This window comes from Sciurus vulgaris, assembly GCF_902686455.1.
Source record: "Sciurus vulgaris genome assembly, chromosome: 11".
Lineage (NCBI taxonomy): Eukaryota > Metazoa > Chordata > Mammalia > Rodentia > Sciuridae > Sciurus > Sciurus vulgaris.
This window is the reverse complement of record NC_136472.1, coordinates 102,472,273-102,489,991: the sequence shown is the minus strand read 5'-3', so window position 1 is coordinate 102,489,991 and position 17,719 is coordinate 102,472,273. Positions and strand designations below refer to the sequence as shown.

At 34.7% G+C, this 17,719-nt stretch overlaps 1 protein-coding gene across 1 annotated transcript in view; it reads left to right on the top strand.

The window, feature by feature from the left end:
• GUCY1A2 (guanylate cyclase 1 soluble subunit alpha 2) overlaps nt 1–11,530 on the top strand; it is a 302,312-nt gene extending 290,782 nt beyond the window's left edge. The window contains exon 8 of the mRNA XM_079101610.1: nt 754–11,530. Coding sequence (XP_078957736.1) covers nt 754–961 — 208 coding nt within the window. The 3' untranslated portion in view covers nt 962–11,530. The remainder of the gene's footprint in view (nt 1–753) is intronic.
• The last annotated feature ends 6,189 nt before the right edge of the window (nt 11,531–17,719 follow it).

Here is a 17,719-nt window from a genome sequence, read left to right as displayed (position 1 = left end):
AATAATAATAATGCTGTACTTACTACATTCTTAGGTGTGTCAAGGAGATTTTCTTAAGCATTAAGTCGTCCATAAAGAGTCAATTCAGTGGAATTGTTTAACCACATTCTTAGATGTGGGCATCAAACAGAATCTTTTATGGAGCTTGGCAAGTTTAAAGAACAAATGTTCTGCAAAGTTACTGTTGTGAAAAGAGTCTCGATGTGTGATTGCAAGGGACAAATCAAGTTATTTGCTAATAAATGGTGAGATTGGAAAATATATATTGCTATATGTCAGTAACTAGATATCACAGATACTTGGAGACAACAAAATGTTCTACAAATATAAATATTTGTGTTACATTTTTGACATACAAGACATACATTTAAAGTTTTTTGAGAGTCTACAAAACAAAAAGGAGAGCTCTAGAATTTAGGCAGATTTTCAAAACAGACAAGTAAATCCTGCCTGTTTAAAATAAAACTTGTATTATGCAAAGAAAGAACCTGTATTATGTTCAGAAAGAAAGAAATATTTTAAGTAGAGAAAAATTTTGAGCAGTTATTATTATTATTATTATTATAACATGAAGGGCTCTTTCCTGATTTAGCATTTCCTAGTGTCTGGAGTCCTAGGAAGGTCACATCTATTCAAAGAAATAGAGGTATTTGTGTGCACACAGTCATGAATAGGCTTTCTCAGCCTTTGGAATTTTTCCCTATTCACATTTCCCTTGCTATTTGATACACATTATCTATATTTTCTTCATAGATTATTAAAACGAGAAGAAAGTTTCACATTCATCCCTCGGTCCCGTGAAGAACTTCCAGACAACTTCCCAAAGGAAATTCCTGGGATCTGCTATTTCCTGGAGGTAAGGACTGGTCCAAAGCAGCCAAAGCCTTCTCTTTCTTCGTCAAGAATAAAAAAGGTTTCCTACAACATCGGCACCATGTTCCTCCGGGAGACAAGCCTCTGAGACCTGCAGCAGATCAAAGACTCCTTCAAAAAGCACAAACCCAGAACGTGGGTCACTATGAAGGTGGAAAGAGGTGGTTCCTCTCTCAATGCTTTGCTGAAAACAAGCAGTGGAATTTTTATGTTATGTCAGGCAATAATCCTTGAAGAGCTGAGGGCACGGGGAAACCAGATATGTCCATCCACATGAGTGTTTTTGATCATTCATATATATATATATAAATTACAAATATGGGCCCTTTTAAAAACTAACCAATAAATAGACTCCATGTTTTCTTGTTTGTCATGCATATAGGCATCTTCCCCTATATATTTGTACCACTTTTGAGAGCCAGTTTTCAGTATATATGCCTACATTTAGTGAATTGGTAGGTGAGGAATATTTTCTAATTTTCTTTTTCTGAACAGACATTTCATACATATATCATGGCAGTGTGGTAAACTTCCCAGCAGGAAGAATTGTAACTCAGCAAAATATTTTAGGGATATTACCTATTTTTATACACATCTCTTCTTCTAGATAATTACATTTCACACAACATTATTAGCCTTTTGGAATCTGCTACTGTATTGATGGTACATTATGTAATGCTAAACTACTAATCTAATATAGTTTCACTTATCTAGAGAGATTAGTGCTTGGACTGTGAATACATATAACCAAGGATCTCAGATGCTGAGAAAGCATTGTATGTCTGCTTAGTAAATATATCTTTCAGACTTAACAAATGAAGCATGGAGTCCAGAGGAAATGGAATTTATTAGTAGCAGATGTATCTGTAACTAAGATTAAGGTCTTTTGCCATTTTCTAACACATATCAGCTAAAAACAAATGCTTTGTTACATTGGACCCTTTCCAACTTAGCACTTATAAATATGGATAGTTTTTTCAACATTAAAATGCATTCTAATAAACAGCATCCTACTAAATAACATGTGAGTAACTCTTCTACCCTTCCCCAGTTGATATTTCCTAAGCTGATTGTCACCCTCAGAAGCATATTCCTGGACACTGGCATTACTGACAAAGAAGTGTCAGGACATTTTGCCAAGAATGCTGTTTCTTATTTCATAACAAAAAGCAAGAAAACCATGTATCTTATGGCTTTTAGATTGTTAGAAAGCATTCTTCTACAATTTCATTTATGTGTCTTTTAATTTCATGGAATCATCTTCATGAAACTAATGTATGTCTAACTTATAGAACTTATAATCACTGTTGTTACAACAGGTTTTCCTAGCATGTTCTGCTAAAATTAAGACCTGTTCCCAGTAATCAACCCTGCATGAAAATATTATTACTGCTCACACTGAAATTAGGAGCACAGTGTGTCCAGAGTTTTCCTATTTTGGATCAGTTATGAAGCCTAAATTTCTATTGAGGTTAATGAGCTATAAGCATTTGCTTCCTTGAAACCTTGGAGAGAGCATTTTCTTACTCCAACAAGTGTATTATTGGTAGCTTATGTCTACTGAATGCAATGTATTTCTTCTCTGTTCAGGGATTTGGGCTGCATTATGATTCAGTTGTGACATAACTCAGCTAAGGTCTATATTAACTAATTTCCAATATAATCCACGAGGTCTAATTAATGTTTTTAAGTTCTCTGTGTTAACAAGAAAACATTTATAGATATGCCAAGTATTTGTTATCACTGTGATCCCTTTTATAATTTGAGCTCTGTTCTCACCGGGAGGATTATGAAGACATTAGTGCAGCATTCTTCATTGGAGAATCCAAGACACAGACGCTGAGCTCTCTGAACACTTGCCTGCCCCACTCTTCCCTGGGACTAGGTTTCTCCTTTTAACTCCATGGGAGAGAAGTCCAGTGTATTTTCATGAGGACAATTACTCACAAAGGATCTCTTCAAGGGACTGGGATATTTAACCCACTTCCTTCACAGGAGACAATGGGTAGTTTACAGTCAGCATGGACGGAGCAGGCTAGAAGCACCTCAGTTCTCATGACAATACTAGAAAATGTCTGAGCCATGCTCAGGGGCTCCTTAGAGCACAAGCACATGAGAGAGAGCCAAGCTCACTGTCATTTTTGCTTACTCTGTGCCGTAGTTTAGAGCTTATTATGATATATTTCATCAATAAATGTCCTGGTGATAAACAATGTGTTTTGTAACCATAAGGCTGAAAGAGAATCATTCAATCCAGGAATCATTCAATCTATTTCTCTGCTTTTTGTAAGGATTTGTCTAAGCGACTATTCTAAACACATGGTTATTCTCTCTGTACTTAAGAATATCTATGGGAAATATCTATATTTTAAAAGCATTCATTGGAAATCAACTCCATTATCTGGGAACTAGTGATAGATAGGGCTCAGGAGAAGAATTTGTGTATATACTCTCAATTTGTCAGAAGAATCACAAACTCTGTATTAGTTTATATGATTTTACATAGAGAAGTAGCCATTTATACTGTCACAAATGTCACATTGAAGAACATGCCAGAGATCTATTATATATCACAGACAGAATGTAAACTACATTTTTCATACTCTATAATCTAAATATATTTTTGGAGATAGTCTGAGGCAATGGTCTAATCTGTTATCATTTTGTCAACTTATTACAGTACAGTAGACTATTACATTTACACTGTTACTACATGTTTTTGCAAGGTACTGTGTAAAATATTTCTTCATTCTAGCTGTAGTCTTAAGAAATTAGAAACTGTGGAAAAAAAAAAAAAAAAGCATTTATTTTTATTTTCCTGTAAAATGCAGTCCACATCTCCTACCTTGGGAAATGTGACTATAACAAAGTGATGGCATTTGTACTTTCTTTGTCTAATATCTTTACAGTATTCTCATTTTACTTATAAACATTTTAGCGTGGCAGATTAAAAGGAATTTAAGTGATGTCCACTTAGAAGCCAAGTGATCTTAAGTTTGTCTAATGCATTTAACTCACTCCAGAAGGAATACTTTAAAATATAACCTGGCACCTCTAGCTTCCCTGTTTTAATGTTCCTTCAAACAACTGATTTGGAGAAGGCACTTTACAACTAGCCATCAGTAACTGGCATTAGGATCATTTTGATGGAGAAAATGCCAACATTTACCAAAAAAATCAATAATTAAAAGAAATCAAAATCCCCAAATATTTACTCAAAACTTAATGCCCTATGTCTGCTTTGTGAACCTTCATAAGCAGGTAACATCAGCCATAATAAAAGGGTAATATGCCCCAGAAACACATTAAATGGATCTCTTTCCTCTGTAGCATAGATAAGGGGAAGAGCCATAGCTCCTAAATTATACTTGTGACCCAACTTTCTAAAATCTGCCTCTATATTTGTCTTTTCTGTTATTTTAAAAATTATTTTGGGTTTTCCTTTTAATACCTTATTATGTGTGAAGTCCAGTGAGTTGTGACCTATTGTGACTCTGAGACAACTGCTGGTGCCTGAGGCTGGGGAATGGGTGTATGGATTCAGCACTTCAAATGCTAGTTCTCATAGCCTCACACTTCCTCCTCTCCTCCAGTGACAGTGGTATCAGGACAGTGTGAAAGGGTAAAAGCGTAAGGCTCTCCAGGAAAAACAAAACAGAACAAGATGATAACAAACAAAATCTCATTCACAAGTGCAGCAAGACTTTCAAGTTTGCAAATTCCTCCAGAGTGTTCCAACAATACAGCAAAAAGAAATTGATAAATAACAAGGACAAAGCCACAGATCATTTGGAAAACCACAACCTTTGTGTTTTGTACAGAATTATATTGTTGCCAATCAAAATAGTGTGCCTGAAGTTGGGCAGTATCAAAAGGGAGCTCAGAATTATGACCGTCATTGAATATATTTGTGCAGGTTCCTGGGGTTCCTGACTTGCTGAAGGCAGGTGTTGTGGATGATTAGGGCAGAAAGTAAAAATTCTATAAATAGGTTTCTTCGTATGCATTTTGAGCAAGACTAAGCCCAGTCCTGACTCTTTCTTACTCCATGCCATCACTAGAAACAATCTGACCCCCTCAAGCCTGGCTACACCAAACACCATTGTCTCTCCCCATTTTTGAACCTGATCTGGCCACAGAAAGAGTTGTTGATGCCTGATTCAGGTAGATGAAGCTACCTGGTGCCAGGCCTGAGTAATAATGACTAACCTTTGTCAATATGCTGGGGTACTGCTTACATTTGCAGTTTCTCCTCTGCTCTTTCTTCAAGATACAATCTGACTCTAAGCACTTTATGCATCTTCTCTGAATGTTCCTTTGTAATTAATTATACATGACCGAATATGCTTTGGGCAGCACCAGATGCCTCTAGCTAACAAAACAGAAACTCAACTCCAAGAAGGAAGCCTCATATCATAGCTTAGTTATTTCTATTATTAGATCATAGAACTCCAACTACTAAAATTTTGTCATTTCAGAGGATTCTATGAGCGTATTTTACTAGAAACAGCCCAAAACTCCTGATGAAAGAAGGATCGACTTATTAAAATATAACCTAATCTAGTCCAAATGATGGTTTTATGAGTAGCTCTTGATATAAATACACCTAATCCACAACCAACTGATTTAAAATGTACACCAATTGTGTTAACATGAGGAAAAAATATTTATTGTTGAATGGGCACATTGAGCCTACCCATGGGTCAATTTCAGGATCTTCGTGGTGGTGACTGTAAAGCATCCACTGATGTTATACACAGATTAATGTAATCTTGTTCAGAGAATCTTGAGATAGTGTGCAAAATTCCTTCCTCACACTTGTTTCAAACAACTGAAATCTAAGTATTAACTGTCCTGAAACTTTTTTCCCCTTTGTTCCTTTTTACACTTCATAAAAGCAAATAATATAATCATTGATCTGTTTATAACACAGGAAGAATCACAGCTAATCTCATGCTATAAAATAGTTTTATAAAGTAATGAATATTCTTAGTTTGTGTTTATGTGTTTGTTGAATGTAGATGTTACATGATTAAAAGGAGTAATGCATTTGGGAGAACTTGGGATGGTAGAGAAGTCAAGTTTATGTCTTTTATTTATAATACATTATGACCAGATCATGGCTTCAGTCAAGAATCTCATTACTATTCCATCCTTACTAAGAAATGAAATAGTTCAATGGTCCAACTAATCTTCTTGGACCATTCGGACTGGCTTCATAAGAATTACCTAGAAAGTTTTAGAAATATAAATTACTGGGCTTTACTTTCAGAAATTTGAATTCAGTAGGTTTCAGGTAAGGCCTAGGAATCTGCATTTAGAATACCACTCTAGATAATGCTAACATATAGCCATATTTGGGAATCATTGAAAAGTATGCAAATAATTTCAATTACTAGAAGTAAACACAAGTTTATTTCATTTGCCATTATTTTGCAAAGTTAACCACTCTGGGCTTCATGCCATTATTTCTCTCACAAATTTTAATTTTAACTTTGGTTTCTAATTTAAAGTCTGTTTCTGCACACGAGTCTTCAAACTTATTAGAGACAGAAGTCAACACTGATAAGCATGAGGGATGAATATTGCTCACTATAGGGCTATCAGGCACACGAGCTATGGCACTGTTGTCTTAGTTATTGCCAGAGCTATGCAGTTCATCACAGTTGCTGATCCTCACCACCCAGGTGTAAGCTATGAACTTTAGAACAGAGAAGCAAATGCTGAAATGACAGCCTTACTTCTGAAAGCTTTGACTTTGTTATGAAAAGACACCAACTTACTACTTAGTCTCACTATGTACTTTTCACATTGAATTGTACATTCATCTAAAAATGGCTTCCTTAGCAATACCTTATAACTATTTTGAAGCAATAATTTAAGCCATGGTGATTATGCCATATGACACTTGCACTCCTGTGCACTTCATAGAACCTTTGGGGAAATAGAGACATGTTTCATATAAGCAATAATACAGCTGGTTTGGACTTTTAAAAAATATTCACTGTTCTGTAGCAAAATGAGCAGCATGCAATGACTTACAAAAATATTTGAGCAAATGACATGAGCAGTCTCAGAAGTTATACATTTGCAAACATGCTATAAAACAATCAATATACTCCCATCGGATTATGTCTGGTGAATAATTTTTAACAATACCTATCATAATATGATTTCTATTCCTCTCAAAGAGATTTGTATGTTATTTGTAATGTTACCCAAATCTTTGGGTCTTTGTATGTTAAATAATAAGGAGTAAGTTAAGGATGAATGAATAAGGGTAGAGCATAGGTTGGAAGAACTGACTGAGAAAGTAGTCTTTAAAAATGTAAATGGAACTTGGGACAAGTTAATATAAATGTTGGTTTGATAAGGTCTTGAAAAACTGAAGATAAAAAGAGCTCATTATGACTATTCTGTGACAGCTACACAAATGTTTAAAGTATAATAGTATTTTAACTTCAAAATATTATTGGCTGAAAGTCATCTGTAATGTGATTAACTAATGTCTGAAATGGTCATGTGGTAATATTGAGGAAACACTAAATCTTATAAATTTCAAATTGAATAATTCATGCTTCTAGTCTTCTTAAAATATAAAGAAATACAGCATTGTCAGTAATAATTAGCCCTGTAATAGTTAAAGTTATTCCATCATTTAGAACAATGTATTGGGATTGCAGTTAAAAGCACAGGTAAACTTACATTACAATGAGCAATGTCTAAACATCAGATTATTATTTAGTACATAAACTGAGATTCATTCCTGAGCGTCTGAATACAGCTCCTTTGCCTATCTAGGTAAACTGTCTGATAATCATGAATCTGAACACAATTAGAATTAGAATGGTAGGTAGGATTGCTCATATTTTACCTTTACCTTCCTGTTTCCAATGACAAAGCTTAACTTAGCATTCTCCTGCCCCAAATTTGGAAAACTGCCCTATCAAAATAAAAGAGAATTGTTGATTCACTGAAAAAGTCTTGACAATTTCCTTTTGTATGTCAATGAAAACTTGAATCCTTCAGAAGTATATTTTTCATGTTGCTAAACAATGAAAAAGACTTAATTTTAATTCATTAAATTATCCCGAATTTGTCCTTCTACTTAATCTATCTAGTTTCTGATCAGGTCATTCTTAAAGTTAGATCTGTGTACCATTGTTTATTATTTGAAAGTCAAAAAGAAAAGCCAAAGCCAAATGGCAAGCCTAAGAAATGTTTGTTTTGGGTTCTTATAATGCATTTTTTTAAATGAAAGTTTTAGTTTATATCCTGTCTTCCTCTGTGGTCTTTCCTGTATTTGGAGATAAAGAAAGACTTCTGCTAAACATATTTTTACTGTGGTCTATAAAATGTCATTGTATCTAAGTGAGACAGGAAAGTAATAATTGGGATAAAATCAGAACTGTACAAAATTGCTCCTTCATATCAACTCACTTTCTGAAGACAGTTCTTTGTATTTTGCTGCTTGTCAATCATATATCAAATTCAGGACAAAGAGGCAGATTGTAGAGTGGACTGAGCAGGTGCTTTAGATGAAACTGAGCAAAGAGATTAATTTTTTCTTCAGAAGGTAGACTCATAGGAGAGGCATTTTCCTTAGTAGACACCTGTGGTAATGAAAGTCAAATGATTTATTTGACTAGTGATTACTCTTATATTTTAAAAAAAGAAAATGAAAAAAAATAAGAAAGAAACAAAAAACTTCACCAGATTTTTCAGTCATCCTAGGAGGTAGTGCCAACCTCTCCAGAGTTGCACATCTTAGTGAAACTGGGATTAGAAACTTTCAGAGCTATAAATAGCAAATCTCTGAAGGTGGCAAATAGAACTAGTCTTGGTTGCAATGATGAAGGTGTGTGAAAGTGTCAGAACATCTGGACACAAGGAACAAAGAAGGCCACATACCGGCTTTGCCATATGTCACAGAAAGGCCTGCTAGAATTAGCACAAAAGAATGGTATTCAGTGTGCAAATGATATTAAAACAAAACATCTTTCTCCTTCTATAACATGGTTGGCTGAATTAATATTCAGTATGAAGATTATTTTTTATGTTTTTTTCCTAATATTATGGAAATTATATCTTCTCCCAGTTAGAAAATTTCAAATCACAAAGTTCAGAAAATATTTATTTGTGTGTCCTGAAACCTATAAAAATTATTTTGGGGACTATAAAATATTTCCTACTCTTCTTCACATTCATCTCAAGTTGGGCTTTGCCTGCTAACAAAACAAGCATTCAGCTTTAGAGCAGAAAGAAACCTATGTACCCCAGGACATCCCTCTTTTCAGGGATGCTGCTCCAGAGAATTTGAGCTTGGGAGAGAATCACACTATAGCATTTGATGGTGAACCTTGGTAGACATGAAGCTGTACCCTCAGTCTTCCAAAATTAAAAGTCGTTAGGTAGTCTCTTATCAGTCAAAGATTTTTCACTTAGCTATAACTAGATAATTTGTGCAGTTTGTTTAAAATGGAAAATGTAAAAGGGAAAAACAAATCTGAACAAAATTTTTTTTAAGGTGGTACCAGGGATTGAACTCAGGGGCACTCGGCCATGGAGCCACATCCCCAGCCCTGTTTTGTATTTTTTTAGAGGTAGGATCTCAGTGAGTTGCTTAGCACCTTGCTGTTGCTGAGGCTGGCTTTGAACTCATGATCTTCCTGCCTCAGCTTCCCGAGCTTCTGGGATTACAGATGTGTGCCACCATGCCCAGTAATTCTGTGCAATTTTTGATTAGAATTATAAGTTACAAAAATCCAGAACATAGATTTATTGTGCTGAAAAGAGTCAATTTACATACAAAGCTCAGAATTTTAGAGACTTTTGAGGGCTTTTTACATGTATCAAGTTTTTCAGCAATAAGAAAGAAATTTGTATTATTGCTGGGTTCCTTTGGGCTCCATCCTCTGGTAATAATACCTAATGTTGAATTACATCTCATAAATTTTTTTGTCCATATTTTCCATTTGTTACAGAAAAAAAAACTACAGAAGACATTACAAATAAGACAAACTTAGGAATTGTGGCATTGAGCCATGGTTTGCAAAACTGACAACATTCTTTCCTTTAAATATTAAACAAGTTTTAATAGTATAAGGGTTAAGGAATAACAGTACATAATTAGAGTTTTCATACCTGTTCACATTATATACAACAAAGATTTTCAAACTGTCCCAAATAAACTTTCTGTAGAAGTCAACTAATATTCAGATCATTTGAACAACATCTAAACATTTTCACGTTACCTCTGACTAGCAAGAAATTCAGCATTGCCCTATCAATCAAAGCTCAGTTCCTGGAGAAGTTCTGCTGTTGGGTTCCAGGAAGCTCTCCCTTCTATTCAGCATCACTAACTTTCAAGGCTAGCAGAAGAATGTGACTGGGGTGAACTGGATGACTGTAGTTGCCTATGAAAATTTGAAAGCCCCTCTTCCTTTTTTTTTTTTGTTTTTTTTTTTGTTTTTTTTGAGCACGTTAAGCTAAAATCCAAAGTGAAGCAATATATTATTAAGTTAATTTATCAATACCATGAAGCTCTTCTTCTAGATCTTATTGGTATAAGTTACCATATAGAAACCAAAGCCTAGGTTTTACTTGGACTCTCAGATAAATTGCTTTTGTAGTCCTTGACTAGAGAGTATTATCAAGAAGACATATGATCTCTGATATAAGATAAACTCTAGCCAAAAACAGATCTAGATAAACTGGAGAACTGTATAATTACATAAAATAATTCAGGGGGATTTTTAAAAAAAAAAAATTCTTTAGATTTTGCTCCTGTGTAAAGATAATTAGTGGATGGCAGCCAAAATTATTATTCCTATCTTTTTAATTTGTTTTAAGTGTGTCACCAGTCACTTGTAAAATCCATCTCTTTCATTTGTTATGTAACTCAATGACCTGGAATAATGGGTGCTCATTGCTTTTGCTTTTGGTCCTTAGAGCTCTTCTATATTCTGCCTAAAGAATTCTCCTACCAAAATGCAAGATTGAGTGACTATGGGAGGTGTACCATTTTATGAGCATATATGAAATATTTAGTTGGATTCAGTGTAAATGCAACAGAGAAGGAAAGAGAAACCATTAGGGAAAATGAAGAAAAAAATTAAACTTTCTGACATTAAAATTATGTCATAGTCCAAACTTGTAAACCAAGGGTAGAGCTGAAAATATCGAGATAATTGATTCTAGGTTTTTTTAAACCACAGTATTCATATTTAACAAAATGTCATTAAATAATGTTATGAAGTTCAGCATGTCAAAACCCTGATAAAAAATAAGAAACTTAATAAGTATTCTAATCAGAATGCATATTTAAAGGAATGAAAGAACTTCTCACGTTATATATACCTGTGGAAGCAGACTTTTTTTCTTTCAAAATTTTGTCCTATGTCTTCTATCAATATATGCTGCATGATCTAATTAAGCATTAGTATACACTTTATGCTAATGAGATACCATGCTAGAACCCAAATATCAAGGTTGACTGTAACTTGAATGTCAATACAGTTAGTTATTATTTCTGAATAAGACTCTTGGTAAATACTTATTGGTGGTATGTGCAATTTAGTCCTTTAAAGCTTGTCAGCATCCTTAGTTCCTCCTTATTTCATTCTTTCTCTCTCTCCCTCCTTCCCTCCCTCCCTCCCTCCCTCCTTCCTTCCTTCCTTCCTTCCTTCCTTCCTTCCTTCCTTCCTTCCTTCCTTCCTTCCTTCCTTCCTTCCTTCCTTCCTTCCTTCCTTCCTTCTCTCCCTCTCTTCTTCTTCTGTTTCTCTCCAGCTCTTATAAGGTACATGGCAAAAGTATTTTACTCTTTGGGCTGGGGCCTTCCTTTTCCACTTTCACATGCTGAACCCTTTATTGACTTGTGAGAAAGGAAAGTAAGGATAAAAGATGAGCACTTAGCTGAGAGCATTTGGAATAGAAGTGACTGAGAGAATCTAGACCTTGACTTCCAGCAACTTTGTCAGTCAAGAGAACCATGTCTATAAAATTATATGTGTGTTCTTTTTCTCTGAATTTAAACACTTTCTCAAGATGTATGAGGGTCAACCTCATACTTGGGGGGAAATCTATTATCTTTAGCATCTATAAATGTCATAATTTAGAAAAATCCTCTTAATTTCGAGTAGTAAAAATTTCTTACTTGGGTACCATACTGCTAAAGATTGAAATAGAAAAGAAGCCTTTTTCTATTTTTAGGGCAACTATTTTCTGAAAACTAGTTTCTAATAAGAAGGAAATACCAGGTGCAGCTTAGCTCTTCTTTATTTTACTGGCTTTTTAGAGTTAATGGTTGCCCTGCCTTTTTTCCCAGGTACACCTCTGTAACTCTGCTTGGCATGGTACTATGTTTTGAGTTGTTTGTTGAGAGTCTCTAAATATTTGTCATCAATTCTGTAAGTCTACTCTATTGAAAAAGCAATATACTATGTATTCCATATTTTTTATCTCTCTCTTTGAGGTGTTAGTCTACATTCAGATAGCTGTTTTTGTCCACAATTTTGATCTGTCATCAGAATTTACAAATTTCCTTGTTCTTAGACATAAAAAGGCATAATTTCAATCATTTTATGATGTATCAAGGGATCAATCACTTACAAATATATCCAAAGCCATTTATTTTTTAGGGCCAATTAAGTCATTTATAACAGAGTATTTGAATTATCCAGGAAAATAAGTCAAAGATCAAATTTAAAAGAGTAATCACAGGGAAGACAAAAGAGTAATTTTAGGAAACTTATTCCCCTGCAACATTGTAATAACTTGAGCAAGTCTCAAATAAGATTTTAAAAATCTTTAACTCTCTAAATCTAAGACTTTATTCTTTTCATACTTTATGTAAATATATTAATTTTATATTCAGGCTGCTTAACAAGTTTTCTCCATAAGTTTGTTTCTGTTAATAGAAAATCATATAGAAAAATATGCCTTTTTTCTCTTTGGAAAATATGCTTCAATAAGTCAAAAATGCTTTGAATTTTGATTCTCATTTCTTATTTATATACTTCAGAAGTCTTAGATCAGGTAGTCCAAGGAAGGGATATGAAAATTTCAGAAAAATAATCATCCTTGAAAGGAAATATAGCTCTGTTAATTGATTTATTTATTTCATATTGACTACTTCATTTTGAAATTGTGAAAAAAAAAACAAAAGCAGCCACCATATAAACTGGCACAAGTGAAGATACTGCTTGTCTTCTTCCTGTAATTTTCCTTAAAAACAAAGCCTTTGCTTGAAATTATAGTCAATATCAATAATTATTCAAATGAAGAAATATGACTTTCAATACCTTTACCATTTTTATTCCCTTAGGGAAATATTTTTAATGATAATTGTAAAAATAGAAGAAATATGAGTGAGGAAAGTGGAAGAAATTAAGATGAAACTTGAACAACTGTGATCCAAAGTCTCTTTTGTTTCTCTCTTTTGTTGCTTCCTTTGAATGGATATTTAAGGCCCAAATATGCAAACTCTACAAGATACTAACTCACCTCTTTCAAGAACCAAGAGCAAAAATTACTCCATTTTTAAAAAATGAATGCATCTCTTAAATCTGTACCATTAATTTTAAAATAATTTCCAACATGAAAGTTACACATCATCATGGCAGGTTTTGACTACTAGGAATGTCAGGTTCAATAGAAAAATGATACATGGACATAAATACTTTCTAATTTTTTTTCAATTAGAGTTGAATGAACAGCTTTTTCCTTATTTAGAAAAAAAATATTCTCCTGAGAGTTTTGCCTTGGAAATGTCTAAAGCTGCCTGTAACTGCATTATAACATTGGTAATCAAGTGGCAAAACTGTCTCATTATGCTTTTAAAATATACCAATCAAGTGCATTCCAGAAATAATACATATCGTTCTTCATTTCAAAATCGACCTACCTGAATTTGTGACTCTTCAACTGTGAGTAGCCACTTTACAAAACCAAAGGGTCTCATTTACAAAACAGTTCTTTAGATATAAAACTGCTCCTGCTCATTTCAGTGCATAATATAAACTGGCAATGCATTTCCATCAAACATTTAGACACTATATAACAGTAAATAGGTTTCCCAACTTTATAAAAACACATAATGTGCTTGACCTTCATTAGCTTCCTCTGCATGGGGTAGTTTTTATCTAACCAGATACCTGAGTTATTTTAACATTTTGGCCAATTGGTTTGCTGCAGTTTCACAGTCTAAATTTTTGGCTTGGCTTGCTATGTATATAATAATGTACATCTGCTATTTTGCTAACAGATCATACTTGAGAATCATTTCTTTTAACAATCTAGTTATCACAAACTGAAATTATAATGTCATCAAATAATGCCAGGTAAATATACTAATATATATGTAGGGCATGGTTAAATTGCACATATTTTGAAATGTCAAGCTATTTTTCATTTTTTAAAAAATGAATGCATCTCTTAAACCTGTACCATTAATTTTTAAAAAGTTTCATTTGGTTTTTCATATTATATTTCGAAATATTTTCCTTTATCCAGTAGTACAGGTTTAGAGACATCTTTCCTGATTAAAATGATCAAATATGCCTCATTTCACTAGAATTTTAAGAATAAATAGTACATGTAAAAGGACATAAGTATTTAATAGAATTATAAACATTCACTGTATCTTCTTTACTTTTCACTACCACCTATTTTACTCATTTGTTTATTTTATTTGTGATTATTTGAAATCATGCACAATGTAAATAGCATGTTCTTGACACAAGAGTCTTTGTAATTTACAGACTGCAGAACAAGGTGAATTCGTATATGAAAAATGAGTGATGGAAACCTGGGATTCTTCTGAAAAAAAAAAAAAGTGGAAATAACAGTTGTGTGTATGTGTGTTATATTTACATAATTCATTACAAAACTGTCTAAGTCATGCATTTATTTACCTTTAAAGTTCAAACTGTCACTTAAAAATATTTAAATAAATGATACCAAGAAAACGAGTCTATCGATTCTTTTCTAACATGTTCTTTTCACACTGTGAATGACAACTACAAATATGAATGCATACTTGTGGAGAACAAATAACTGAGTGGAGCACTCACACCGTGTTACCTTCATGGCTGAGATGCTGCTGCTGATGCAGTGTTAGATGGGGTAATTTTGAATTATGAATGTGAAATCTCTCTTTAGTTCCCCTATGAAACTAAAAAACACAAGCCACAGTTAGTGTACTCCTCTGTACTCTAGCTACATATAATCCAGAAAAGGCATGATTCCCCTGTCTTGTGACCATGAAAGGAAAGGAAAGACAGAGGGGCCATATTGCTATCATAGATAAATGTCAGCTAAGCACCCACTGAGCACCTGTCAGGGCTTCACAAGCATTTAGTTTTGATGCAGCACATACCTACAAGACCAGTTTGATCCATTGTGCCTGAACTCTAGCAGCTTATGTATATAAAATCTTTGTTGTATTATTGGTCCTTATCTCAGTTCATTTTCTCTTCTTAATAGAACAATAACAACCAACTGGGAAAGCTGTGTTTTCAAAAAGTGAGATTTATTTTGGCTCATGGTTCTGGAGGTCCAAGGTTGAGGGACCACATTTGCTGACAGTCTTGGCACTGGCAAAGTCCTAAGGCGGCACAGGGCAACATGTGGTGAGACAGGAAGCATGCATTTGTGTGTGCTCACCTCCCCAGTATATAAAGCCACCCGTATTCAATCATGGGGCTCTACCCTGATGGCCTCACCTTTAGAAGGCCCCACTTCTGAACACCATGGTCAGACTAAATTTGCATCCTCTCATTACCTCACAATGGAGATTAAACTGCACGAGTTTTAGAGGAAACACACCACGGTAGCTTTCCTTTTCTTCATAAGGAGTAGGTTTCACCGTGTGAATCCATTTCTAGCTATTTCTGGTAACTCAAGGGGAGTCTCCATCCTGTGTTCACAGACAGAGCTGTTCTCATCTCTTGACCTTGACTCCTTATTGACATCTGCTGTTCAGGAGCCATGCCATTGCTGATGACTTCTTCCCTGGTTATAAGAGAATTGGCACTGACTAGACAAAAGAAGCAGAAGAAACATTTAATAGTAGTTCTTAAATGAGAATCACCACAGAGGTGCATATAATAATCCTATGAAAAAGTGCTGTCTTCAATTGAGAGGTAAGAGAGAAGTTAAACATTCCTAGAGAGCTAATAAGGTGCCTGTGACTTGGTTAGTAATGGATTTTGTTGCTTTTGTTTTATTACCGAAGAGGCAAGGCTGTAGTTATTTGCTTGGCATTTGGTCAATGACGCTGATGTAGGCTGGATATTTTCTCAGGAAGAGCTGGAAATGGTTCTGGTGAAGGACTGGAAATTTTTGCCACAATTGCCCTTCTGGTTGCTAAAAACTGATTTGCATGTTTTCCCCCATGGGGAGAATGCCTTTAGGTCCCTCTGCAAAGGAAATCATACAGAATATCTTTCAATTACAACAGCCAGCTTATGTCCAGAGAGTCTGAGTAATGTAGTCATCATTACCTGGACATTTAGGAACCAAATTTAAAAAAAAAAAAAGGAAAAGCAAGTCATCTGTCTGCTTCCTTCTTCTCCACTCTGCCACACATTATACATGTGTGTATACATTTGCATATTCTTACAGATAAATATGTGAGAGAGGTAGACAAGCTAGACAGGCAGGATTCTTGCATAATTTTAATGAAAACACTCATTCAGAATATATAAGAAACAGAACACTTTTCAATTCCCTGGTTTACACCATGTTGGGCAGGTACTAAGTCCTGACTCTACTCCACAGGGGGCATTACTGTTTATGGCCCAGGCTCCATCTATGGCACTACGTTGTTCAATAAATTCCACAGCTATGAAGTAAATATTGGGAAATATGTCCTCATTGGGAACTTCATGCTTTTCACAGCCTGCTTCCTGTTCGTACATATTTGTAGGTTGAACATTGATTTTGACGGACGGGCTTTTCCAATATAGGATCCTTTTTTTTTTTTTTTTTTTTTTTTTGTCGTGGTGGTGGTTGGATAAAACAATAGCCTTCAAATTTAGAACTTTTTATTTATGCTTCCAGTTCCTTCCATTATTGAACCCCTAAACCAAGGTTCTCTCCTAGAAAAAAAATTATTATCCCTGCTCACCTCCTTTGATTCCATATTTGTTCCTTAATTTAATGGAACCTACCTTAATGTCACAACCTGAAGGAGGGGTTGAGAGGGAAGGCAGCACTCTTGATCTAGTCCTTGCCACAGGGCTGAGTCTCTTTGTTCAGATGAGAAGTTAATGGATCTCTGTCGTTCAGTTCTTTTAGTCTTGTCTCCTCTTTTGAAGAACAAAAGTCATTAGCATTTTGCAAATTCTGCCAGCAAATTACCCAGGTCTGTTGAACCCTCACCTTCTTCTTGTAATATTGTCCAAATATAGCAAGAAGAAGCCAATACACACTAATGTTCTCACTCCCCTCAAATATCGCCCCTGGAACTGTAGACTCCCAGAACACTTGATCTGCTTTCCAAGCTATCCAAGGTCAATAGACTTAACCAAGTGTTTCCTTACCAACTTAGCATATACACTGCTCTCTTGATCTCAGAAACCTTCATTTTGCTTCTAAGTCTGTGCCACAGTTTAGGCTTTGTTATAGCAGCACCCCTATTTAAGACTTTACTTTTCATGTATTATTTAAGATAGGCTAGGATGCACTTACAAAAAAATTCAAACAGATAAAGGACTCATCAAATAAATGTGTATTTCTCCCTCATACATCGAATTGGAAAGATTTCCAATTGGAGTAAAGCTGCTTCGTGCAGTTATTCAGGGACCCAGGCTGACAGGACCTCTACAGCAGGATTCATAGGTCA